General features: G+C 49.0%; 1 protein-coding gene across 4 annotated transcripts; it reads left to right on the top strand.

Annotated features, from left to right (window-relative positions):
• The first annotated feature begins 1,054 nt into the window (after positions 1–1,054).
• GGT5 (gamma-glutamyltransferase 5) lies at positions 1,055–26,491 on the top strand. 4 transcript variants are annotated; one of them, XM_080938368.1, is made up of 12 exons: positions 1,055–1,520; positions 10,747–10,877; positions 11,085–11,180; positions 11,918–12,113; positions 12,566–12,723; positions 13,160–13,306; positions 19,073–19,209; positions 19,520–19,701; positions 20,025–20,107; positions 20,304–20,422; positions 20,553–20,663; positions 24,851–26,491. In XM_080938368.1, the coding sequence occupies exons 1-12, from the start codon at positions 1,348–1,350 to the stop codon at positions 25,001–25,003; spliced, it is 1,686 nt and encodes a 561-aa protein (XP_080794494.1). In that variant the 5' UTR covers positions 1,055–1,347; the 3' UTR covers positions 25,004–26,491. The 4 variants fall into 4 exon arrangements, with proteins under 4 accessions (XP_080794494.1, XP_080794493.1, XP_080794495.1 ...); XM_080938367.1 differs by having other exon boundaries at positions 20,025–20,131; XM_080938369.1 differs by having other exon boundaries at positions 1,448–1,531; positions 20,025–20,131.

Below are 26,491 nucleotides of genomic sequence, written 5' to 3'. Positions count from 1 at the left end.
CTGTTTGTTTTTTTGAAGTTTTATTTATTATTTATAAGTACACTGTAGCTGTCTTCAGACAAAGCAGAAGAGGGCATCAGATTTCATTACAGATGGTTGTGATCCACCATGTGGTTGCTGGGGTTGAACTCAGGACCTCTGGAAGAGCACTCAGTGCTCTTAACCTCTGAGCCATCTCTCCAGTCCCCTGCACACCTCTTAAGTCTAATCAAGAGAGCACAGCTGGTGAGTCCTCACCCCTCCAGCTGCCTCCCACTTGAACATCCTGAGACCATGGAAAGAGGGCACCCAAGCCAGGCCCTCAAGAGGAAGAGGCTCACCAGCACAGACATAGCCTTGAGTACTTCCGGACCCAGCCAGTCAGCCTGAGGAGCTCTGAGCTGCAGAAAATGTGAGGGTACTTAGGCAGAACAGCCTCACTCTTTAGAGGCCTAAGGTTGAGTTTCTGAGTCACCATGTCCCAGGGGGATGATTTAGCAGCACTGGGTGCCGGGGTACTAGATGTCTGTCCTGTCTGCTCACCCCCTTCCCACCCCACGCTCACATGTGTGGGTGAGGCTGTGCCAGGCTGTAATAAAATGGTCCTGAGTGGCTACCTTGATCCACTTTTGGCCCCATCCCTGTACCGTGTGGGTGGCTAGATTGAGAGGCTGCCTGGGTAGAACCAGCTGGGAATATGGGGCTGAGGTATAAAAAGAGCTTCACCCTGCAGGAGACACCCTGACCCTAAACTGTCTGGAGCCAAGAAAGCAGTTCAAGAGTTTCCCCGAGTTCTGTGCCCCAGCTCCCCTGGGTGCAGCAAGCATCAAATTCCCAATGGCACTGGGATTGAGGAGTCTCTGAGTACTGTTGGGGCAGCAGAATCGGCCATGGCATCAGCTGGTGGTGAAAGAGTTAACAGCAGCAGCTGGCTCTTCAAGGAAAAAAAAAAAAAAAAACCACCTCCTTGTAGATGCCTGGCCTGCCTCCAGGGGCAAGCCTTGGGAGCTAAAAACTGGAAGTTCAGACCTGTGGCTAGATCTGCCTCTGTAGAAGCACTGGGGGAGCAGTGGTCACAGTCTGTCGTCTGTCTATCCAAAAACCTACCTGGCTGGCTGGCTTCCTGTTGCTCCTCTGTAACCTGCCTGGCCACCCATCTGTAAGCTTGTATGTTGTCCTCTCTGTCTACTTGTCTGGCCTGTATGACTGTCTGTCTTGCTGGACCCATTGATCTTGCCCATCTGTCAAATCCCCTGAGTTCACCCTGTGTCATTTCTTTTCCCTTCATCGGGCAGTCAGTTTGTCCCTCTGTCTGTCCACTGCCCTGTGTGTCCGGCTGCCTCCCCTCTCTCCCTGAACCACTGAGCCATGGCATGGGGCCATAGGGCCACCGTCTGCCTGGCCCTGCTGGGTGTGGGTCTGGGTCTGTCCGTCATTGTGCTGGCTGTGGTCCTTTCTCACCACCGAGCCTCTTGCGGTCCTCGAGCCTTCACACATGCTGCTGTGGCTGCCGACTCCAAGATCTGCTCAGATATTGGACGGTGAGTAAGAGGTGGGTGTTTGCGCAATGGCCCTTGTGTAACTGTGCCCTGGAGACTGTGTAACTGTGGTAGGGGTGTGAAGAGGACACGTGAGTACCGTGCCGGCTGTGTTGCTGTGAGGTAAGAGCCACGTGTGGTTTGGCTTCCTACGGCAGTCTCGGGACCCTTGCATAGAACGTGTAGGTGTGTCCATAGGGAAGACGGACACTCAGGACTGTGTTGCAAAGATGGTGTGACTCTATTGTTGAAGAAAGTCATCTTTACAATGCTGTTGGAAAGGCAGGCTAATTGAGACCTGCTACGTTGTCCCTGCGTGTCCTGCTCAAGACTGGAACTTTTAAGGAAACCTGGGAAACAGGCTTCAGGGTTTCATATGTTGGTCCATCCTGCAGTACGCAGTGCCTCTCAGGGCCAGTACAAGAAAGCATGCTACAACTGTCAGGACCTCCCTGTCTGTGGCAGCGTCTGGCCTTGGGGAGTGGAGTGTCTGACGTGGGAGCTGGGAAGAAGAGAGAGAGGAGCTACAGTGAGTGTGTCCTGACCTTCTTCCTGGAAACCCAGCCCATGGGAAGCCTCTGCTACCCACCATGCTACCACAGGACCATCATGAGGCAGGAAGTCACTCCTGGTCTCCTGCCTCCCACTGGGTCCTGAAACCTTGGGCAAGTCTCTCCTTCCTTCCTCATCTGGGTTTTCCCTCCCAGAATATCAGCCTGGTAGCCCACTGTTGGGGTTCGAGTGCTTTATAAACCCAAGGCTGCAACAGGGAGAGCAGAGGTGGTCCTGGCCCCAAATAACAGGCTAGCATGCTTTTTTTGTACTGTTTTTGAATTCTCCTTCCTTCCGTCCTTCCTTCCCTTCTCCCTTAATCCATCTATCTATTCTCTTCTGCCTGTCCCAGTAGCCCTCAAGCCTGCTAACCTGGTCCTCTGAGTTCCCAGACTTCCTGGAGAATTCACGGCCATATTTAACTTGGAAGTCTATGGGAATAGCAGCCCGATCAGTAGGGACAGTTCTTTCTAGGCTGCGTGGTATTCCCAAGGGATGGAAGAGTTAAGATCAACCATTGCTCTGTCTCCAGTGAGATGAAGTGGGGTAGGTGTGCGCCCTCAGGCCCCACAGAAAACCAGCCAGATGAGAAACACCACCACCCCACCCCACCTGAACAAAGGGGTGTGCTTCTAGTGTCTGTGAGGAAGCTCTCTGGACAGCACTGGTCTGTGAGAGTCATGCTGTGGTGAGTGCTTGGATCCTGCACTACCCTATACTCTAAAACTCTCAAGCTCTCCCCTGGTAAAAAGCGGATGTGGGTTCCACCACAGCGTTTTGTCAAACAACTCTCCCTGCTTCCTGTTCTTGTTTTAAAAAGCCAGGAATGGGAGGGAGCCTCCGGACCCAGCTACTTACCGGTGAAGGAGTGGTCAGTGACCATAGGCCAGGTTAGGCCTTAGGAAGATGCCCTTGTATGTCCCCTGAAGAGCTTTGCATTTGGACTTAGGATGTCTACCCAGGGGAAGAACCAGGCCAGTGTCACAGTGGGAAGTCTCAGTATCTCCCCTACTGGTGCTACTGTTCTTGTCAGAGTGGAAGGGCTGTGGGAGGGTTAGTCTTTCTAATGTCCCCCACCTCTCCCCTCAGATCCCAATCTACCTAGCCCTAGGTACCTAATGGCCACAGCTTTATTTACTGAAATTGCAGAAGGTAAGGCTCCTTTGGGGTTCTGGGGAGTAGGCTTCTGGAGGGCTGTTGTCTGGCACTGGGCTACAAATTGGGGTGACAGTTGGACCCCAAGGGTTGAGTGTGGCCTGCTGCTTTATGCCGACCTGGTATCCGAGGGTTGCCCCCTTAGTTCAGGGAAGAGTAGCAACACAGACCAAGATATATGGTCTGTGGGCCTCAGTTTCCTCTCTGTGAAGTGGCTGAGAGCACACGGGTGACTTCACCTCACACACTGGACATGTTCCTTCAATAGCTCTGTATAGAGAGTCTTTTACCTGGGTTGCTCTGGACATGGGCCAACATCTCAGGACCCAAGGGAAGATTGGGGTGTGGCTTCTGGGCTCCATCTTCCAGGACTTGGGCTTCATATTCTCCTCTTTCTTCCTCTCAGCCTGAAACTTGTTCTATGGATCTTTTTGTTCTAGCTCATCAGGAAGTGACTATTTTCCCTGACCATTGGGGCTCAGGATGAAACACTCTTTTCGTCTAGGGATGGCACATGCGTGCGCACACACACACACATGCAAATGCACACATGAAACCACACGGTTGAGTGAGCCTGTCATGTAGTGGTGACAACAGGGCGGCCTGCTGGTTCCTTGGGGACAAGTGCACAGGAAATGCTTCAGTCTCTGCTGACCCAAACTGATCACATTTCCCAAGTAAGGAAAGCCAGGTACCAAAGCTGAGTTACCTGCCTAGCCTCTTGCAGTTAGCTAGGAGGAATTTAGCCCTACCATAGCAGGGTTACTATAGACCCAGGCTCCTGGCTTATGCCTGTGGTCGTGGGGTTGGGGATACATGTGGTAATTCATGAGCCCTTCTCCTACCTGCAACATCCAACACTTCTGCCATAAGTCAAATATGGCCGGGTGGGTGCATGCACTGTGGCACAGAAGTTGCCTAACATGCATGAGCTTTGGGGTTACATTGTCATCAAGGTAAAACAGAGGACCAACTATACTTTGTCATGGCCTAGAGACACAATGTAACCGACACAGCCCTGCCTTTGTGGGAGGAAATGCAAATCTGTAACTATGTTGAATGGTTGGGTATGATCATTGTTTATGTGATGTTTCTGTTCTGTTCTGTGAAACCCCCCCTCCACGCACCCCCATCTCCCTATCTCTGTCTCTGTCTGTCTCTCTCTCTCTCTGTCTCCTCCCCCCTCTCTCTCATTTCTGTGTTGGTGAGGGCTATCCCCCTTGGTTTAGTCATCACCAAAATTACAGTTGTGAGCCATCATACCTAGCAGCATGGAGTGATTTCCTACCTTCCTTCTGCCATTTTTCTTAGGTTGTACATTAAATGTGTTTTCTGTCTTGTTATTTCTCTCCCTTTAAAATGCAGTGAGTCTTAAGTCACCTTTGTATTCCTAGCACAAACTCCACCTAATAAGGATTCAATATGATTTTTTTATATCACAGGCGATCACAATTGGACTTACTAATTTTTGTCTTGATGATCAGTGATCTCTGTAATGTTCCTTTGTTACAGCTGCCTCGCTGGCTTAAGTTTGTTTCCGCATGTGGATCCGCTCCAGGGCCATGTGCACACCAGTCACACGGCGCACCCCCGAGCCACACTTATGTTGTACTTGGTACCAGACTCACGCTGAGCCCATAAAGAACCGGGAGGCTGTGTTTTCTTTTCCTGTCGTCGCTGTGCTAAAATACCCGGATGACAACAACTTTATTCTGACTCACAGTTTGAGATTCGGTCCATCAGGGTGTAGAAGGCAAGGCAATGGGAGCTTGAAGCAGCAGGTCACATCCACAACCAAGACACAGCGAACAAACTGGGCAGCGGTAGTGCACGCCTTTAATCACCGCACCCCTGAGGCAGAGGCGGGCCGACCTCTAAACTGGAGGCCAGCCTGATGTACAGAGCGAGTTCCAGGACAGCCAGGGCAACACAGAGAAACCCCATCTCAAAAAATCACCCCTCCCCCAATCCTCCCCTAAAAGAAAAGAGAAGGAAAACAAGAACGTGGTTTATTTTCTCCTTTCCATCCAGTCCAGGGTCCTTCCCAGAAACCTGTCAAACCAAAAGTGGATTTTCTCACCTCAATTAACCTTATCAAGATAATCCCTTCACGCATGCACAGTAACCCAGTTGATTCTAGATCACTCCCAGAAGATAGAGAGGAGCACACACACTCTCTCTTTCTGTTCTCCGGAAGAAAGAGGTTTTTTTTTTTTTTTTTTTCTGTGTTATTTTTAAATGGGCTGTTCCATCTCTACGTATTGAGAAGAATTTACTGGCTAAGCCTTTTGCACTAATTTGGATCTCACATATCTTCTTGAGTCTTATGAAGGGTGTGCTCTCCTCTTGGCACACTTTTGGGAAGCGATGGCACTTTAAGAGGCGGGCAGAGTAGGGGGCCTTGTGAGAACTGTACTGAGACATGCCCTGGATGAGGACTGGGGAAACCCCTGTTTCTCCAGTTTCTTCCTTTCTTTTTTTCTTTTCACCCATTGGGAGATTCTGTGCCACCAAACCCTTCTACCATGTTTTACCCCAGAGCCACGGACACAACTGGCCCATGGACCACAAAACTCCTGGGCCATGAATCAAAATTAACCTTTTCTTTCTAAAAGTTGGCTGTTTCAATGTTTCAAAATAGTAACAGAAAGCTGAAAGTCCCCTCTGTGCTTGAGTTGTGAATGTAAAACCTTAAAGCAGTCGTTTCGTGGTAGGTATTAGGTGTCTATGTTTTAAATAGTTTGTTTGTTTGTTTGTTTGTTTATGTGGATCTCTGAGCCACACCCTTGGGTGATCATATTGACTGTATGGGTTTTTTTTTGGGGGGGGGAGAATGTATGAGCGGAATTATAGTCATGTGGGTCACAAAGCAGAGTTAGTTTTGTTTCATCATGTGGGTTCTGAAAATGGCATTTAAGTCACCAGGGTTTGGCAGCAAGCACCATTTCCCACTGACCTGTGTCACCAACCCAAGTTTCTATTTCTTTGAATAGCGAGAAACTGGTAAATCCTTTTCAAGAAATGTGTCCAGTCTGTTCACACCGTCACATGTATTAACATACCCTTGTTTGTTTATTTTAAATGTGAAAACCTTTCTAGGCATGGTGCCAGACACCTATGAAACCCTTACTGGGAAGATTCTGAATTTGAAACCAGCCCGGTCCATATAACAAGACCCTGTGTAGCATCTTTTGAATGTTTACTGGGCCTGTAATTACTCATTGTTCCTGATCTGCCTTGCTGGGACTGAACCGGTGACCCTTATAGCGAAGGACACTTGGCTTTGCTGGTTTCCTTTTTTGAGTGTTGGCAGCTAAGCTTCAGGGCCTTGAGGGAGGCAGGCCGAGGCTGGATCTCTGAGGCACACCCTTGGCTGGTGATTATATTGACTGTGTGTTTGTTTCTCTCTGTATTACTCTCTGCTTCTATCTTGATTTTTTTTCCCCTTCCATTCCTGTAGTCTTACGGTTGCTATTTACATCTAGGAATGCAGCTTAGGGCTAAAGCATTTCCCCGCCTATTAAGGCTCTAAGCCAATTCCCAGTATCAAAGACAAACAAAGAAACCCAACTAAATTTTTTTAAAGGTATTCATGTTGAATTTATGTTTGAGATACAGCTTAAGAAACACATGATAACAAGTTACAATTTGTTTCTAAGTCATAAAGAAGTGGTTTATCTTGACTCAGGGAACTGGTCCAGGATTAGGCATCTGGTAATGGCCTCTTGCTGGCAGACTTCACAAATGAGGTGGAGTGCCACGTGACCAAAGAGAGGGACCCAACAAAAGTGAGTTCCCAAACTTATGATTTCTTCGTTATTAATTAACAATGCTCTCTAACCATGATCTCCTTCCCCTGACCCTTACACTCTTGAGTCTTACTGTTGACTCCTAGAGGATTGCCGTTTTATTGTGTTATATATTTGATATTTATATTTTGTTTGTTTGTGCTCATATATAATAAATATATTTATTAATATATATTTAATACACGTTTATTATATATTTATTATATTTTAAATATTATATATTAATATATATTAAATATATAATATATAACATATATTTAAATATAGTAATATATACTTAAATATACTTTAAAAAAAAGATTTTATTTATTTATTTTATGTGTGTGAGCACACTGTCACTCTCTTCAGTCACACCAGAAGAGGGCATCAGATCCCATTACAGATGGTTGTGAGCCACCATGTGGTTGCTGGGAATTGAATTCAGGACCTCTGGAAGAACAGTCAGTATTCTTAACCACTGAGCCAACTCTTCAGCCTTGTTTGCCTATTCCTAATTAAGTTGTCCATGGAGGTGCACACCTTTAATCTCAGCAGTTGGGAGGCAGAGGTGGGCGAATTTCTGTGAGTTTGAGGCCAGCTTGGTTTACATAACAAATTTAAGGCTAGCCAGAGCTACTTACATAGTGAGACCTGGTCTCAAATGAAACAGGAAATCGAAACTAATTTATTTTGTATGTGATTGTAGAGGTGCATGGGTCACTGCCACATGGGGAGGTCAGAGGAGAATTTTACAAGGTTTCTCATCTTCTACCTTGTTTTTGAGAAAGGGTTTCTCGTTTCTGCCACACTGAATACTCCAGACTAGCTTAGCTTGTAAGCTTCCTGGAGCTTCTCGTCCATCTGGACATAGGAATGCTGGGATTAGAGATGGCAGGCCACTCCAGAATTTCTAATTGCTCATGCGTTCCAAGGACCGAACTGAAGTCATCTGGCTTGCGTGGCAAGTGCTTTGACCCACTGAGCCATTCCTCAGCCTTGACATTTCTAATCTTGGCTTCAATATCTTGAAATACACTTATTTGGAAGTTTGTAGTTAGGTATGGTGGCTTATATTTATAAGTCTTGGCATTTAGGAGGGTGAGGCAGGAGAATCACAAGTGTGAGGCCAGTTTGGGCTACAGAGAGACAGAGAGAGACAGACAGAGACAGACAGAGACACAGAAAGACAGAGGCACACAGACAGAGAGAAAAAACCAAGTTGTGGCCTTCATAAGCCAGGGTCCTGTGGATCTCTTAAGAAGATTGTCTATATTCAATCCTGAGTTCTTTCGTTATATCTCCATACTGTCTTGTTCATTTGCCACCTAGTATTGGAGAACATGTATAGCAACTGCTAAAAACAAAATTTCTGGGAGAGGAAGTTGAGACAGGGTTTCTTTGCATAGCCCTGGCTTTCCCGGAACTAGTTCTGTAGACCAGGCTGGCCTCGAACTCACAAAGATCCACTTGCTTCTTCCTCCCAAGTCCTGAGATTAAAGGTGTATGCCAGCATCACCCAACCCAAAATTAAAAATAATTTTGGACTAAATATAGTTCTCCTCTAGTACTTGAGAGACTTGAGGCAGGAGGATCACCACAAGTATGAAGCAAGCCTGGGCTATGATCTAGGATTCTGTCTGAAACAAACAAACAAGGCAAAACCCAACCAAAACCCAAAATAATAACCCCAAATAACAAGTTAATAAAAGTAATTTTTTAATATCTTAAGGATTATAAATTTCTGGAATTTCCTTTATGGTTCCAGTAACTAGATGGTTTGCAGCTAGGCTTCTATACAGAGATGCCTCGTCTTAATTCTGGATGTTAAACCTAGAGAAGGACCCATCCTGGAGTGTGGCACACCATCAGAGAATGCTGACACGCTGCTCTGCCTCTGAGCTATCTGTGTAAAAATGGCGATGTTCTCTAGGGAAAAGCAGCTGTAGATGCCAGGCCCACCTCCCACACCACAAACTTTCTCCCTTGCCGATTTGTCTGGTTTCCCTTGTTCTCTGTAGGAATTTGGTCTAAAGTGTCTAGTCGTTAGCTACAGGGCTATCTGGTGGCCGGTGGTCAGATTACTAAAATGTACAGAAATCAGGCAGACACGGGAGGCCAGGTACAACAGGCTACTGCAGAAACCCAGAAACTCTTCTGTGACTGACAGCTAGGACCACGGTGTTGGGCATGGGATCACCAGGAGTGGAAGAGACCAAGCATCAAGGATGACTCCCCAAGGGTGAAGGACAGAGTAATTGGCAAATGGTTATGGCATTCTCTATGCCCGTAAAGACAAGAATAGCAGACTTGTCGGGGGATAGAAATGGGAGGGAAAGAAAGGGTGCAGTTTAGGTGATGGTGGTGTACAGTGCTTCCTAGCCCTCCCCCCAGCGAGGCATCTGTAGATGACAGCACAGAAGAGTCTCAACTTTAGGGAAGAGAATGAACGGGTTTAGGAAGTAAATTCAAAAGTCTTAAGTGTAGAGTTTGCAGTGTATGGATGACAAGTATGGACCAAGGACTCAACATTACAAGTTCAGGGGAGTGAGAGAAAAATACAAGATGGGGATTGAAGAGCTGAGTGTAGAAAGAGCTTTTGGTGGAAGGACATAGGCTGCTGCCAAGTGGCCTCAAGCAGAGCTGAGAACTTGTCTCTGATGGGGACATGTCATCTCCTCAACCCTCCTTCCTTCAACATCATTGATGACCTTTTATTGTTAAGAATTTGTGCCGATAGGGCTGGAGAGATGGACCAGCTTCTGGCCACCATACACACACACACACACACACACACACACACACACACACATACAAGTCAGTGTTTAAAGAAATTGTGCTATGCCTGACTACAGCAATCTTGTTTTCTTTCATGCTCCATTCCATCCCAGGATTACCTGAGAAATGATGGTGTTAAATGAATACTAGCATTTAAGCTAAGGAGTTACAGTGGGGCAGAGTCCAGGATGGACTGGTTGGGTCACAGATAACAGAGTCAAGGGGAGATGTGGGGTTGGAGGTCCCACGGAGTTGCAGGAGGAGACCTAGGTTCACTCTTGTGGGGCCTGAGTTTCTTCTGGTACCCGGAGGCCAAATGGCAGTCCTAGAGATGTTGAGGAGGGCCTTTGTGTGCAAAGAAAGGGATGCTCCTTGGTGAATGGTGTAGACTGTACTTCTGTCCCAGTAGCTACTGTGACATAGGCCAGTCTCACCAACAATGTGAAGTTGAAGGACCTGTCCCTTGGACAGATAAGGGGGCAGCTATCCAAGAGCATTGTCATAGGCTTGGGGACAAAGAAAAAAGGTGTATGACTCATCAGTCCAAGTACTGGATCCTAGCGCAGGATCCTGGGGTCACCCACTAAACCCAGCTTAGACAGGGGAATCTCAGAATGGGTTATAGGGGTTCAGGTTCTACCTGTTGCAATGAGCCACAGTTGCAGGGAGCTCCAAAGGATGGCAGCAGAGTACTTTGTAAACTGAGAACCACCTTGTGTATGCCACAGGGATGTGGAAATGCCACCATACTTTGAGATCTATCTGTCGTGAGGACGGACCAATGAGTAGTTAGATTTGAAGGGTAGCTTGGAGTGTCTTCTCACCTCCCTTGGGGTTTAATGCCAGCTGAAAGACCATCTATCTGTCTGTCGCTGTTTCCCAGCAAGTGCCAGTCAGATGGGCCCAGGGAGAGGAGGGGTAGGGTAGCCAGATCTCTGATTCTGTGTCATGTCCCCTAGAGCCATCCTCCAGCAGCAGGGCTCGCCTGTGGACGCCACCATCGCTGCCCTGATCTGTACCGGTGTCGTTAACCCTCAGAGCATGGGCCTGGGTGGAGGGGTCGTCTTCACCATCTACAACGCATCAACAGGTGGGCCCTCACGGGACGCCCCCTGGGGAGGCAGACCTGTGTCGGTCACGGTGCCCTCGTCTCCTGCGTTCATCTCCCCGGGTACTCTTGGGAGCCTTTGCACTGCTTTGGTCTCTGTTGTGTGAAGTCCTGGTGGCAGGTGGTGTTCCAAGGGAAACCAAGATCTGGAACTAACTGGGGGCATCTCTCACCCTGTCTTAACTTCAGAGAAGGTGGAGGTCATCAATGCTCGGGAGACGGTGCCAGCCAGCCATGACCAGGACCTGCTAAACCAGTGTAAAAATGCCCTGCCCCTGGGCACAGGTAAGGTCTTGGGAAGGGTTCTTCCCCGCCTCCAACAGAATATTTGTATTGATTATTTGGAACTTCACATCGTACACCCCAATCACACTCACTTCCCAGTCCTCCCATGTCTGCGCCCCACCATCCTCTCACACCCTCCCCCACACACACCAAAAAAAAAAAAAAAAAAAAAAGGAAGAAAGAAAAAAAATCAAGTATACTTGGTGTTGTAAATGTACTCGCTAGAGCACAATCAAATTTTGGGACGGGTTCTTTAGACAACCTAACTCACTCTGTTACAGGTCAGTCCAGAAGAGCCATCATCAGTATGTCTCAGGGTGTGAAACCCTGGGCATTGGGGATGGCATGGGGCATGGAAAGACCTGGACCCCTGACCTTCAGGGGTGTGTTGGAAAGCTTATTTTGGGGGAGACTCTGAGTAATGGGATGCTCCAAGAAGCAGACCAGTCTTGGGGAGCCCAATGGATATGGGTTGATGGGACAGGAATCCTGGGTCCAGTTTATTTGAGGGCAGAGTAGGCTCTGGGGTGGGAGTAGGGTAGCCTAGGCTTGGTTCTGTCCATTGCAATGATCAGTGTCCCATGGTATTCTTTCCGTGTGAACTTTATATGGAAGGCCATAGGGGGGCCGCAGGAGATAAGAGGCCTGCAGCAATACGGTCAAGCATGGGCTCCAGAAGCTGCGAGACCAAGCTGGGATGAGAGGGCTGTAATGGGCTAAGGAAAGATGTGACGCAGGGGCCCAGTGGATCGGGGTTCCTGGGGAGCTCCGCGGCTATGCTGAGGCCCACCGCCGACATGGCCGCCTGCCTTGGGCTCAGCTTTTCCGGCCCACCATTGCACTGCTTCGAGGAGGTTTCCGTGTGCCCTTTCTGCTCAGCCAGTTCCTCAACAGCAGCTTCCTGCGGCCCCACTTGTATTCATCAAGCCTGAGGTGAGCACGGCAAGGTAGCCCCTCAAATCCGCATCCGGGGGCGCCTCAGTCTTTCCCCAACAGGAGGGTTGACCCTAAGGGGCCAAAGCCCTTTACAGCCAGGATAGTCAATGCTTTTCCGTCTCCGGTCGGTACCTAATTTAGGCAAAGGACGTCTTACTTTTTTGGCTCTGGCTTCTTTCTGCTCATCTTTGGAGATGGCAGATAGCCTTTCTTGGTCGGCTAGCTCAGTGACGGGTCCTCCTAGGATGTAATGGAGTAAACCTGAGACACCAGAAAGGTTCGAGAACCAGGAGTGAGGGTGGTAGCACCGGCCCCACTTCTAGACAACCAGTTCCACGACTGTGGCCGTTTCCTCGGAGAAGAATCCTGGAGATTTCCCTAGCGCTCAGCAAGAATGTGAGTGTCTGCTGGGGTCTGGCATCAGCCTGAGGTTGCATCCTACCCTCCAGACAGCTCTTCTTCAATGGGACAGAAGCCTTGAGATCTCAGGACCCACTCCCATGGCCTGCATTGGCCAACACCCTGGAGACTGTGGCCACGGAGGGTGCAGAGGCCTTCTACACGGGGAAGCTGGGAAGCATGCTGGTGGAAGACATTGCCAAGCAAGGTTAGCCAAACTGACACTTTAACACCCAGCCCAGCTAGGGAACGAGTCAAGTTCTGGGCATAGGGGGATTAAAGTCACACCTTTCTCAGACCCTCCAGCACTACGGGGTGCTCCAGGGATTCTGGGGAAGCCAGGTTACCATGTAGTTCAGCCTAGTCATTGCTAGCCGGGGGGGGGGGGGTTCTCCATGGTCAAGAACCTCAAGTGGTGGAGCTTTTGCATATCTGCCTGTAAGGAGGCCATGGCAGGCCTGGGCGGCTGGGCTGACCATCTTCCTCCTCCTATTTCTCATTTACTTTCATCTGCTCTCTGCCCACCACCCTATACCGTTCCGCCCATCAACCCTCTGTGGCTACATCACTAGCAGGCAAGAAAAACTTCTCCGTATGTCCTGAGATGAGCATCCATACCTAGAGCTCTCACCCTCTCTCTCCAGGAAGCCAGCTGACAGTCCAGGACTTGGTTGCTTTCCAGCCTCAAGTGGTAGAACCCCTGGAGATGCCCCTAGGAAACTATACCCTGTACTCCCCACCGCCGCCGGCAGGGGGCATTCTTCTTAGCTTCATTCTCAACGTGCTGAAAGGTAAGACCTTCTCTGGCCCCAGGGGGGGGGGGGTGCGGGGAGAACCTGAACTCTCGGCCCATCGCAGACCTTGGGGAAACTCATTAGCTTTCCATCACTGTAACATATCGCCGGACACAGCTACTTGTCAAGAAAAGTGAGTTTAGCTCAGCGGTAGAGTACTGAAGAGGTCTGGCTCCTTTCTAACAGCCCTCTTGTAAGAACTACCAAAGAGTCCCACTGTGAAGCACCTTCCAACAGCACACTCCTCCCAGTGGCCTATAGACTTCCTATTAAGTCTTATCTCTTAAAGGCCCAGCCACCTCCCAGTGCTGACACTGTGGGGATCCAGACCCCAATCTCAGTAAACCCTTGGGGATACTCAGGACATAGTCTAATTATAGCATATGGCCACTGTCTTTCTCTACCTACTAACAGGTAGTATGTTATCTAAGACTGTTGAGGACAGTAGTCAGGACAGTATTTTTTTAGAGCTGGTCTCTGTCTCAAGAGCTGGGGTATATCGTATTGAAGGAGGTAGCGTCCCTCTTTTTAATATGTGACTCAGTCTCAGGGCACAGGAGCAGAAAGAAGGCTCTGCAGGTCTCAAGCTGCCCGACAAGTGTGTACACTCAGGGCTGAGAGCACAGAGAATCAGCCTGCAGGGACTGTTCTGGAAGACACACACAGCAGGCTGCACACAGGACGGATGCCCCCTAGGGTCTCCTCAGGAGAACCGGCTGGCTTTCCTTGCCTTTGGCAGAATCAGTCTGGACTCTGCCTCTATCAGTGCAGACGGCACAGAGCCGTATACATACATAATTCCTGATGGCTACACTTGTGAAAAGGTTTATATGAATTAGGGGTAATGAGACCCCCACAACAGCTTTCTCGCCTTCTGGTTAACGGCTTCTCCTCAGCATATGCAAACCACCTGCTGTTGGCCAGCTTTTCATTGCTCTAACAAATGCCTGCGGTAAAAACCTGCTTGTTAAAGAGACACGTTTATTTAGTCTCATGGGGTTTAGAAGTGTTGTAGGAATATTTAATCTCAAACATTGCCTTCTCCTTCGCCTTTGATAAAAGAGACACAATTTTTATATTTACAAAAAGCCTTAATCAGCACAAGAGCCGAGCAGATATGTATCCTTCATGCTATAATGTCTTACTTCCCCAACATCAACCACATTTTAGAATTTGCCATGTTCTGTCTGGGCAGATCTTCTCAACTCCAATTGGCCAGCCCTCATGGCCATATTTTTATGTCTCCTCTAACTCATCGCGCTTCCTCCTCTCTCCACCTTCTCCCCACCCCCCATCATGGTTCTCCTCCAACCCCAAGCGCAGGACCCAAGTTCCACCTCTCTCAATTCTGTCCAGCTATAGGCTGTAGCCATCTTTATTCACTAGCCAGGGATCATTTGGGGGACAAGGTCACATAGTGTCACTTGAGTATACCTGCAGATTCTCTTTGGGCCTCAGAGCCAGTATTTAGCATAACAATGCATAGCAAAAGACTGGAACTTCCACTTTGAGGTTTCTGTCTGGTTGGGGTTGGCTCTGTTGCTCTTGGGCCTGTGGTGAGGAGGTATATCGAAGCAGGGACTTGCTGTAGAACAAGAAGCTTAAGGATGCTGGGAAGTGAAAGAGAGGGAAGGAGAGAAGAAAATACAAAGCCCCACTGAACTGAGCATGTGACCTAACATTCTATTGACCTTTCCTGGTAAAGTGTCCATCACTTCTGGGTAGGTCAAGCTCAGAACCAAGACTACCAGTGTACAGTGGGGCCGTATGTGACCTTGACTTAAGTACTTCAATATGGCAACAATTGATCTGGTGGTATAGGCCTGAGAGCTCAGCGGTAGAATTCATGATTAACATGGGCATCTCAGTGCCGTGTGTGTGTGTGTGTGTGTGTGTGTGTGTGTGTGTGTGTGTGTGTGTGTTGTTGTTGTTGTTGTTGTTAATGAGCAGGCAGCAATTACAATATAGATAGATACATTAAACAATGGAATGATTACACCTTTGGTGTGATGGAGCAAGGTAGTGCAAGACTTGGGATGACATTTAAAACTTATGAATTGTTCATTCTGAAACTTTCCACGTAATATTTTCAAACTATGACCAACTGCAGGTAACCAAAAACTCTGAAAAGTCAGACCACAGGCAGGAGGGGACATCTTTTCTCTGTGAGTCTGACTTATAAAGATGCATGTGGCCTGGCATAGTGGCGCAGACCTTCAATGCAGGTGCTCAGGAGGCAGAGGCAGAGGCAGAGAGACAGAGAGGCAGAGAGGCAGAGAGGCAGAGAGGCAGAGGCAGAGAGACAGAGAGGCAGAGAGACAGAGAGGCAGAGAGGCAGAGGCAGAGAGGCAGAGAGGCAGAGGCAGAGGCAGAGAGGCAGAGAGGCAGAGAGACAGAGAGGAAGAGAGGCAGAGAGGCAGAGAGGCAGAGAGGCAGAGAGGCAGAGGCAGAGAGACAGAGAGGCAGAGAGACAGAGGCAGAGAGACAGAGAGGCAGAGACAGAGGCAGAGAGGCAGAGAGACAGAGAGGCAGAGAGGCAGAGAGGCAGAGAGGCAGAGAGGCAGAGAGGCAGAGAGGCAGAGAGACAGAGAGGCAGAGAGGCAGAGAGGCAGAGAGACAGAGAGGCAGAGGCAGAGAGGCAGAGAGACAGAGAGGCAGAGAGGCAGAGGCAGAGAGGCAGAGAGACAGAGAGGCAGAGAGGCAGAGGCAGAGGCAGAGAGGCAGAGAGACAGAGGCAGAGAGGCAGAGAGGCAGAGAGGCAGAGAGACAGAGAGGCAGAGAGGCAGAGGCAGAGAGGCAGAGAGACAGAGGCAGAGAGGCAGAGAGGCAGAGAGACAGAGAGGCAGAGAGACAGAGAGGCAGAGAGACAGAGAGGCAGAGAGGCAGAGAGGCAGAGAGGCAGAGAGACAGAGAGGCAGAGGCAGAGAGGCAGAGAGACAGAGAGGCAGAGAGGCAGAGGCAGAGAGGCAGAGAGACAGAGAGGCAGAGAGGCAGAGGCAGAGGCAGAGAGGCAGAGAGACAGAGGCAGAGAGGCAGAGAGGCAGAGAGGCAGAGAGACAGAGAGGCAGAGAGGCAGAGGCAGAGGCAGAGAGGCAGAGAGGCAGAGAGACAGAGGCAGAGAGGCAGAGAGGCAGAGAGACAGAGAGGCAGAGAGACAGAGAGGCAGAGAGACAGAGAGGCAGAGAGGCAGAGAGGCAGAGGCAGAGGCAGAGAGGCAGAGAGGCAGAGGCAGAGGCAGAGAAGCAGAGAGGCAGAGGCAGAGGCAGAGAGGCAGAGAGACAGAGGCAGAGAGACAGAGAGGCAGAGGCAGAGAGACAGAGAGGCAGAGGCAGAGAGACAGAGAGGCAGAGAGGCAGAGAGACAGAGAGGCAGAGAGGCAGAGAGGCAGAGGCAGAGGCAGAGAGGCAGAGAGACAGAGGCAGAGAGGCAGAGAGGCAGAGAGACAGAGAGGCAGAGAGACAGAGGCAGAGGCAGAGAGGCAGAGGCAGAGAGACAGAGGCAGAGGCAGAGGCAGAGAGGCAGAGGCAGAGAGGCAGAGAGACAGAGGCAGAGAGACAGAGAGGCAGAGAGGCAGAGAGACAGAGAGGCAGAGGCAGAGGCAGAGAGGCAGAGAGGCAGAGAGGCAGAGAGGCAGAGGCAGAGAGGCAGAGAGGCAGAGAGGCAGAGAGACAGAGAGGCAGAGAGACAGAGGCAGAGAGACAGAGAGGCAGAGAGGCAGAGAGACAGAGAGGCAGAGGCAGAGGCAGAGAGGCAGAGAGGCAGAGAGGCAGAGGCAGAGAGGCAGAGAGGCAGAGAGGCAGAGAGACAGAGAGGCAGAGAGACAGAGAGGCAGAGAGACAGAGGCAGAGAGACAGAGAGGCAGAGAGGCAGAGAGGCAGAGGCAGAGAGGCAGAGAGGCAGAGGCAGAGAGACAGAGAGGCAGAGAGGCAGAGAGGCAGAGAGACAGAGGCAGAGAGACAGAGGCAGAGAGACAGAGAGGCAGAGAGGCAGAGAGACAGAGAGGCAGAGGCAGAGGCAGAGAGGCAGAGAGGCAGAGAGGCAGAGAGGCAGAGGCAGAGAGGCAGAGAGGCAGAGAGGCAGAGAGACAGAGAGGCAGAGAGACAGAGGCAGAGAGACAGAGAGGCAGAGAGGCAGAGAGACAGAGAGGCAGAGGCAGAGGCAGAGAGGCAGAGAGGCAGAGAGGCAGAGAGGCAGAGAGGCAGAGGCAGAGAGGCAGAGAGGCAGAGAGGCAGAGAGACAGAGAGGCAGAGAGACAGAGGCAGAGAGACAGAGAGGCAGAGAGGCAGAGAGGCAGAGGCAGAGAGGCAGAGAGGCAGAGGCAGAGAGACAGAGAGGCAGAGAGGCAGAGAGGCAGAGGCAGAGAGGCAGAGAGGCAGAGGCAGAGAGACAGAGAGGCAGAGAGGCAGAGAGACAGAGAGGCAGAGAGGCAGAGGCAGAGGCAGAGAGGCAGAGAGGCAGAGAGGCAGAGAGGCAGAGGCAGAGAGGCAGAGAGGCAGAGAGACAGAGAGGCAGAGAGACAGAGGCAGAGAGACAGAGAGGCAGAGAGGCAGAGAGGCAGAGGCAGAGAGGCAGAGGCAGAGGCAGTGAGAACTCTGAGTTTGAATCCGTGGCTGTTTTTGTTATGGTAGTTTGTATAGGAGTTTGCGTGTTTGTATATAAGATATAAGGGACCCTGTCCCCAGTTGGTTCTGATTGGTAAATAAAGATGTCAGCGGCCAATGGCTGGGCAGAGCAGACAGAAGCGGGATCTTAGGATTTTTCTGGGCTTGGAAACTAAGATAAAAAGGAGATCCACCATGGCAGGAGAAGGAGAGAAAAGATGTCATGTCTGAGAAGTTGTGGAACAGAGAACATGGCTGCCATGTAGGAGCTGGGGGACAGTGGCCCAAGAGAGCTGCCTAACTGGGTCCAGGGCAGCAAAGATGAAATATAGAAGTTAATGAAAGAAAATCTAGGGATATCAGAGAGAGGTGGATTAGCCACGTGGAGGTTAAAAATGGCCCAGCCATTGAATCATTTTAGACATACTAAAATTTAAAATATATATAAGTATATGTGTATGTGTATGTATATGATATATACATATATGATGTATGTGTACATGTATATGTATATGTATATGTATATGATGTCTATGTATATATGTATATGATGTGTATATATATGATGTATGTGTATGTGTATATGTATGTGATGTCTATGTATATGTCTATGTATATGATATCTATGTATAAGTTGTATATGATGTATATGTGTATATGTATATGATGTATCTGTATATGTGTTTGTATATATGTATATATATATGATGTATATGTACATGTATATGTATATGTGTATGTACACATACATATACACACAAATATATATATATATGTATATATGTGGAGGGTAATGTAGAATCTGCCACCAAACTTTATTTAATTAATTAATGCTACATAGATCTCTGAGTCTGAGGCTAGGCTGGTCAACAGAGCAAGTTTCAGAATAGCCAGGGCTACACAGAGAAAACCCTGTCTCAAGGGAAAACAAAAACAAAAACACATGAGTACGGTTAGGGATAACCTACTTACACTACACAATGCAGGGTAAACACCTCCTCTCAAAATCCTCAACATATGTTGTCATAAAATATAAGATCAATTCTTATGCTACATAGATTAATATTTATGAATTCTGGGAATAAAAATGAGTAAATCTTTTGGGGGGTCCAATATTTGCCCCACTACACAAAGAAACCCCAGCACCCCTCTACCTCCCCAGGGTTCAACTTCTCTGCAGAGACGGTGGCCCGGCCTGAAGGGAAAGTGAGCATGTACCGTCGCCTTGTAGAGACTCTCAAGTTCGCAGTAGGGCAGAGGTGGCGGCTATGGGACCCTGACATTTACCCAGGGATACAGGTAAGGCTCCCGGGAACTGATGGGGTCCTCTCTCCTTCCCCAGAATACAGTATGAAGTGATGATCAGGACTGGGGTAGGGAAGGTGTAGGAATTCTTTGTAGTTCTAGGCAGGGGTATCCTAGCAATGGTTCCGAGGTTGTAGACATAGACAGTTGTAGGATCTGGGCTTCACACAGACAAAAGGAAGGACCTTCTAGGATAGACTGGACAAAGGGTTCCCCAGTGGGGAATGGGCTCATCCTGCCTCCTCCTCTTGAGAACCATCCCTGACCCCTGGCTCCTCATTGACTGGCTGACTGCTCACCCCAGAACATCTCCAAGGACCTTCTCCGGGAGGATCTAGCCCAGCACATCCGCCAGCAGATCGATGACCACCAGCTCAGCCGTTACAACCCGCCCACGGTCAGGGGCAACAAAATGGGCACATCTCATGTGTCTGTGTTGGGAGAAGATGGCAGTGCTGTGGCAGCCACCAGCACCATCAACACACCGTGTGTGGGACCTGGGGGGATGGGACGGACAGGGCGAATGGGCAGAGGAGGGGGAGAGCAGACAAGACTTGGGGGCATGTCCGTGAGACATCCCTCACTGAGAAAAACTATTGCTAGGTGGCTCTGAGCCACATCCTGTCTGTCATGTACCTTGCCTTAAAAAAAAAAAAAAGATGTGGGAAGCAAAGGGGATCTTTGAGGGCTATGGGTTGGGTGGTGCTGGGCTCTGGTGTGCTGGAAGGTAAAGGGTCCTGAGAGGTCGCAGCGCCTGGTTATTGAGAGCCCAGAGCATCGCGCTCATACTCCACGTTGCCTATCTGCAGCTTTGGAGCGATGGTGTACTCTCCACGTACAGGCATCCTCCTTAACAACGAGCTACTAGACTTATGCTGGAGAAACGTGTCAGGTTCCGTATTCACCCCTCCACCTGGTGAGACCAAGACCTCCTGCCCAGCACCCCTTGAAGAGAGAGGGCGGTGGGTGGGCTGAACAGCTAACCCCTGGGTGGGTCGCCCCCATCACTGCGCACCATGCTTAGCAAATGCCCGAAGGAGGGCTGGGTGGAACTCCTGGACGGTGTGGGTGATGCTTCTTGGTTCCAGTTCCAGGTGAGCGGCCACCGTCTTCCATGGTACCCTCCATCTTGATCAACAAAGTCCAGGGATCGAAGCTGGTGATCGGTGGGGCTGGTGGGGAGCTTATCATCTCTGCTGTGGTCCAGGTGAGTCTGAAGGTTCCCGGCTAGAGTGCCCGCTCTCCGAGAAACTCTCCGGGGGGTAAGGTGGGGGTAGGGGTGTCATGGTAGAATGACCAGTGTCTCCTCCAACCACGTGTCCTCTTATTTCTTCCAGACTATCATGAATAAGCTGTGGCTTGGCTTTGACCTAGCAGAAGCCATTGCGGCTCCTATCCTGCATGTGAACAGCAAGGGCCATGTGGAGTATGAGCCCAGGTTTAACCAGGTGAGGCTGAGGTCCCACGCACTTCCTGAAATCCATGCGGCTCAATGCCTTCTGTAAAGAACCCAGTAACTGTATGTACCAGGTGGGTTCGCTTCCCTTTCGGGAGCCACAGGGCATTGAGAAACCCAAGGGAAAAGGTAATAGGTGTGTCCCATGGCAGCCAAGTCAGAAAGCTGATGCCTGGGCTTCTCCCAGGCTGAGGACTTCAAATTCTCGCCTTGTCTATACCATATCCAAGAAGCTAACTTTTCTGTGGCCTGTTGGATATTCCTTCCTGGTGATTTTCCCCCTCACAGTCGAGAGTTTATAAACAAGCTTGCTTTTCCTGTGGCATTTTATAGAGCATTAGAGGTCATGATGCTGTTACTTCTTCCAAACATGTAGTTCCCCCACCAAAGCCGCCAGTGCAGGACCAGGGGATGATTTCTCTTGACCGACTAACTACCACCTTCCTCCAAGACAGACACTTAGCTTTCTGGATGGTTTCTGAAGCTAATTGGATGCACTGTGCTAGAGCGCATGCGCAGATCAGAAGCTCTGGGGCTGGAGAGGTGGCTCAGTGGTTAAGAGCACTGGCTTGGGTCTCATTTCTTGTCACCCACATGTCTGCCCACAACCACTCTATAAAAGTTGTAAGAAATCCAAAACTCTCTTCTGACCTCCACAGGTTCCTACAAGTGTGTGGTACACATATATACACGCAGACACATGCACACGTGCGGGTCTGGGAGCTAGAGGCCCCACTAAGAGATCTCAGTTCAGGGAGGGAGAGAGGGACTGTCTCTGCAGCTGCCATAGGATGTCCACCAGGCTGAGCCAGCAAGAGACTGGCTAGCTGCCAGGGGTCCAGGGGAGTTTCTGGTAGCAGGGGTGATTCGGGAGAGCAGATCTCTTCCCAAGCGGTGTTGTTACAGCTCTTATGACAAAAACTCTCAGACAATGGAGTAATTCCTGCACACCTTTAATTCCAGATAGGACTCATATATATACAGTTTGGGGATAGTTCAGAGTCTGACAACAGGTACTTTCTATTGGCTTGCCCTGAGAGCTGGGGAATACCTCATCTACATATTTGGGGGCGTGGTCCTGCTTCTGTCTTGAGCCTAAGTGATATGTAGGTCATGTCCTCACCTGTGGGGGAGGGACTTGGGGCATGGCTATTCTAGCTTGAGCCTACCTGGAGGAGGGACTTGGGGTGTGACCTACTCAAACCTCTCTACATGGGGCTCTGGGGGCTGTAGCTGTGTGCAAGGAGCCTGATTTCCCCAGAGACTAGGAAGCTCCTACTTATCTCAGCTGAGAATCAGGGTACCCCGTCACTGCCACGGTCCCACACACATGCACACACTCAGAATAATGAATAAATGTTTTAAAAATAAAATTTTAAAAATCTTTAAAAAGACTAGTAGGGCTGGGGAGACGGCTCAGTGGTTAAAAGCACTGGCTGCTCTTCCAGAGGTCCTGAGTTCAAATCCCAGCAACCACATGGTGGCTCACAACCATCTGTAATAAGATCTGATGCCCTCTGCTGGTGTGTCTGAAGACAACTACAATATACTTATATATAATATAAATAAATAAATAAATAAATAAATAAATAAATAAACCTTAAAAAAAAAAAAGACTAGTAGCTTTTAAGGCCACAAACTTTGTGTTTGAAGCCATTTCAATTATCAAGGTTCTCAAAGTTCTATGTTTTGGTTCCCAAGACCACCTCTGGGGCCCCTTAGAATTCTAAAAACCCTTAGAATAGGAGGCTTTTAGTAAGAAGGGACATTGACAGACAATGACTCCTTAATAGTTTGGTTCAACTTTCCAGTTGTATAAAAGCCATATATGCAGGGCTGGGTATGTAGCTTGGAAAAAAAGTATACATAACCTGCCAACACCACAAAAGAAAAAGAAAAGAAAGTTATATGCATTTAGCAGAAGCCATTTAATGCTCATGACCCATTAGCGGTGATTACCTTGAACACTATTCTTCTTATAGCTTCAGGACAGTATGAGTATATTGCCTGCATATCTGTGTATACACCACATATGTGGCTGGTGCTTATAGATATCAGAAGAGGGTATTGGATCACATGTAACTGGAATTATGGTTGTGAGCCACTGTGCAGGTGCTGAGAACCAAACCTGGGTCCTCTGCCCCTCCTCCCAAAAAGGCTCTTAAGTGCTGAGTCATCTCTTCAAGTTAGACATATTAAACACATAGATGCATTTTGACTTACAATATTTTCCAACTATGATGGATTTGAAGCCCATTGTAAGTTCAACAGCATCTGTGCTGAGAAACTTGTTGTCCAGACCTGAAGTCTGTGCAGTTCTTCGGGGGACCTGAGATGCTCTCTCAGAACACCAGGTCCAAGGAACTGACGTCTAGAGGCTGCAAGATCCAAGACATATTCTTTTAAGTCTGGAGTTCCTTCACTCCTGGAGACTTACTTGGCTCTTGACTCTTAGCTGAAGATCCTTTCTCAGCGACACCCGTTCTCAAGACTTGGCACTCTGAGAATCTTCAACTCTGAGAAGTTAGAAGATGATACACAGTCCGGGAACGAGATTAATGACATCCAGCGCCCATAAGGCCACGATCCTCGGCTCCCTGGGGTTGTTACAATGTCAGTTATGCAGATCTAGGGCTTTCAATGGAGAGCATCATAAGCCCTGCCTTGGAGACCTCAAATCTCCAAGGACCTTTATAAGCAAAAGCCACCACTAAGGCGAGGAAGGTCTTGGGAGTTTGGCCACTAAATTCTGAGAAATGGAGCCCCTGAGGATTGAAAGTTTAGCTTTGGCTTTTGCACTGTGGGCTTTGGTCTTTAATGTGAAGGCCATCGGGCAATTCCTACAGTGAATACAGAAACGCTTAGACCCCTAAGGGCATGCCTCCAAATCTCACTTGTGACTTGCCAGTGGCTCAAGTCACAAAATGTTGTCTGATGGAGTCAGACAGGGGGCAACTGGTTTGAAGGACTGCAGAGATGTCACCAAACCTGGATATCTGTGGAATATCGGGTCTTAGTGGACAAAATTCTTAGCTCATTAATCTGAAATAATGTGTGGAAGTGTGGGGCTGAAGAAGTGCAGTTCTTAGGATTTTTGCCCCACCCCCCGAACATGATAAACAGCAGTGGGGGAGGGGTTCACACCCTAAGAATTTAAAGCCCTAAACATTTAGAACTTCAGAACTAGGGCCTGTTTTAATTTCTACCTCAAAGTTTATAGGTTTGGTGTTGTACACATGAGCCATTAGAGGTCCACATCCTGAGTGGGCTCCAGTTTCCTTCGATACATACAAGTATGTTCACTTTTAAGACAGAATTGGATTGGGCTAGCCTCTGGCCTACTCCGCAGTCTAGGCTCACCTCAAATTTACAATTCCCTTGCCTCTGCCCCCCGAGTGCTAGATTTCAGGCATGTGCCACCACACTTAACTTGATATATAAGTATTCCTTTATGTATATCTATACATTCAACACACACACACACACACAGAATGTTTCATGAATTTACAAGTCATCCCTAAGCAAGGGCCATGTTAATCTTTCTACGTTGATCCAATTTTAGTGTATATGATGCTGAAGTGAGAATAGACCATATGTATACTCTGGACAAACAGGATCAGGATCTTTGGAGTTCTCCTAGACACCCCTTTATAAGCCCTAAAATTATAGGCTCCCAGGAGCTTAACTACTACATATTGGGGTGTCTTAGGTCTTGAGTTCTCATCTGTGTTACTGTTGTCCTATATGGTTTGGCAGTACTTGTACTGGTGGGCCTGGATACCTAGTATCTAGTACTTGGTGCTCTTTAGCCCAAGTCTTCTAAAGCTACCCTCTCAACAGAAGCACCTAGATGACCTCAGATTTGTCCTCTGGGGCCATAGCAAATTAGACCCAGGAACAGGATGAACTCGGTTCTTAAGGGTCTTTGTTCTTTGTCTCATCATCCTTGTTATTGTCCCCAGAGTTGTGCAGCCTTCTTACACCCCTCTGATACTTTCACGTTATAGACTGCATAGACCGGTGCCTGCCCAGACTTTTCCTAGCCAGGGTCCTCAGACCCCCTTCCCCCAGTTCTACCTTTTTAGATATGGCTTCCTAATTTCTTTTCTAGACATCCCCTTGTGTACAGGGGAGGGGAATTTGAGCTTCCCTCTCCATGAATGCTCCTCTCTTCTTCAGGAGGTACAGAAGGGGCTACAGGACCGAGGCCAGAGGCAGAGCCAGAGTCAGCGGCCAGTCTTCCTGAATGCGGTCCAGGCTGTGTTTCAGGAAGGGTCCTGCATCTATGCAGCATCTGACCCGAGGAAGGCTGGAAAGGCTTCAGGATACTAAGACAGCTCTGCCCAGAGCTAGGATCTGGCCCACTGTGAGTGCTGTGCCCCAGTTGGATGATGCTGCTTGTCTAAGTACTCCAGGACCTGAATCCCTTGCTATGAGATCAGCCTGGGATGGAAGAGAACAGGCCCAGCAGATGAATGACTGAAGAGGGAAGAATTGACTTGTCCCTGGTCCCATCCCAACACCTCCAGTGGTCCTGCCCTGGGTCTTCTAGCCTTGCCTTGACCTCATGCTCACCCTCTAAACAATGTACCTGCCAGTCCAAGATTAAAGAGGAGCCACACTGTGAACTGACTTGGTCCTAAGCAGGTAAAGGGATCCTCAGCTCCCAGCGATATGCAATGCACCAGAGACTCCTATGGTCCTTCATGATTCACAATCAGGGCTCAGCAACGGGCAAAGCTTCATAAGGCTCAACAGCCAGAGGCAAGCACACCACCCACCTCTACTCTGCTCGAGCTACGAGATCTCTGGGGAATTTGCAGTATGTCTGCCCACAATCTTGCCAGCTGGTGGGAAGAAAGGAGTGTGGCTTGTAGTCCTTGTCCCCAACTCTTGTGACATTTTTCTGCACCCAGGAAAAGGCTGGGTGAAGCAAAGCTCAGATCTCAATGCTGCATGTTCTTGAGACTAGGACTCACGCTAGGCAGTGCTGACATCTGAGACATTATCCTTTGTTGCATGGAGCTGTCCCCACACTGTACGCACTCGACACAGTAGCATCCCCTCACGCACCTCCAGATGCAACAACCGAAACTGTCTCTGGACAAGGCTATGGCACTCCTGGCTGCTCCGGATGAGTGGGAAGCTTTGCAGGCTACTCAGCAGGGTGGCCATCATGGAAATCTCCCCACAGGGACCTGAGCGTCTGACTCCTGGGAGTATCTGTTACTTCTGGGTTGCCTCAAGTGTCTGCAGGAGTTGTGTTACTACATACAGGATGCTACAGCAACCTGTGTGGCTTGAAAACCATCATGCAGACTCAACTGTTAGGAGCTCTATTTTTTTTTTTTTTTTTTTTTTTGGCTAGGACCTCGGTTTTGATTCCCTGCACTCACATGATGGTCCAGCTCCATAATTCCAGTTCCAGGGGATCTGATGTCCCCTTTGTCCCCTTCTGATCTCCATAGGCACCGAGGATACATTACAGTGTGTGTGTCTACATGCAGGCTAAACACTCACCCATAAAATTAAATGAATACATTTCACGTTAAGATTAAAAAAGAAATGGATAACAACTCTGAAAAGCAGGATGTCTGAGATCAAGGTGCCCGCAGAGTCTGTTTATTTTCTCACGGCCCATCCCATGGTGGAAGGAGCTAGGTGACTCGCTGGGGTCTCTTAAAAGATGTTAGAGTCACCCCCTCACCTTCTGTGAAAGATTGGTTCCAGGACCTCCCCAAAGAAGACTTGATCCCTGTAGATGCTCATGGTCTTTACATAAAACACGGCTGTCTTTGCATCAGCTCCTTGGAAAACCAA

This window comes from Micromys minutus (assembly GCF_963924665.1).
Source record: "Micromys minutus genome assembly, chromosome: 25".
Lineage (NCBI taxonomy): Eukaryota > Metazoa > Chordata > Mammalia > Rodentia > Muridae > Micromys > Micromys minutus.
Note: the sequence above shows the minus strand (reverse complement) of the source record. Positions and strands in the feature narration are given on the sequence as shown.

Coding starts and splice junctions, on each gene's coding strand:
- GGT5 (XM_080938367.1), top strand. CDS start 1,348: ATGGCATGGGGCCATAGGGCCACCGTCTGCCTGGCCCTGCTGGGTGTG. Junction 19,702..20,024: donor ACCAGCACCATCAACACACC/GTGTGTGGGACC, acceptor GCCTATCTGCAG/CTTTGGAGCGATGGTGTACT. Junction 20,664..24,850: donor ATGAGCCCAGGTTTAACCAG/GTGAGGCTGAGG, acceptor TCTCTTCTTCAG/GAGGTACAGAAGGGGCTACA.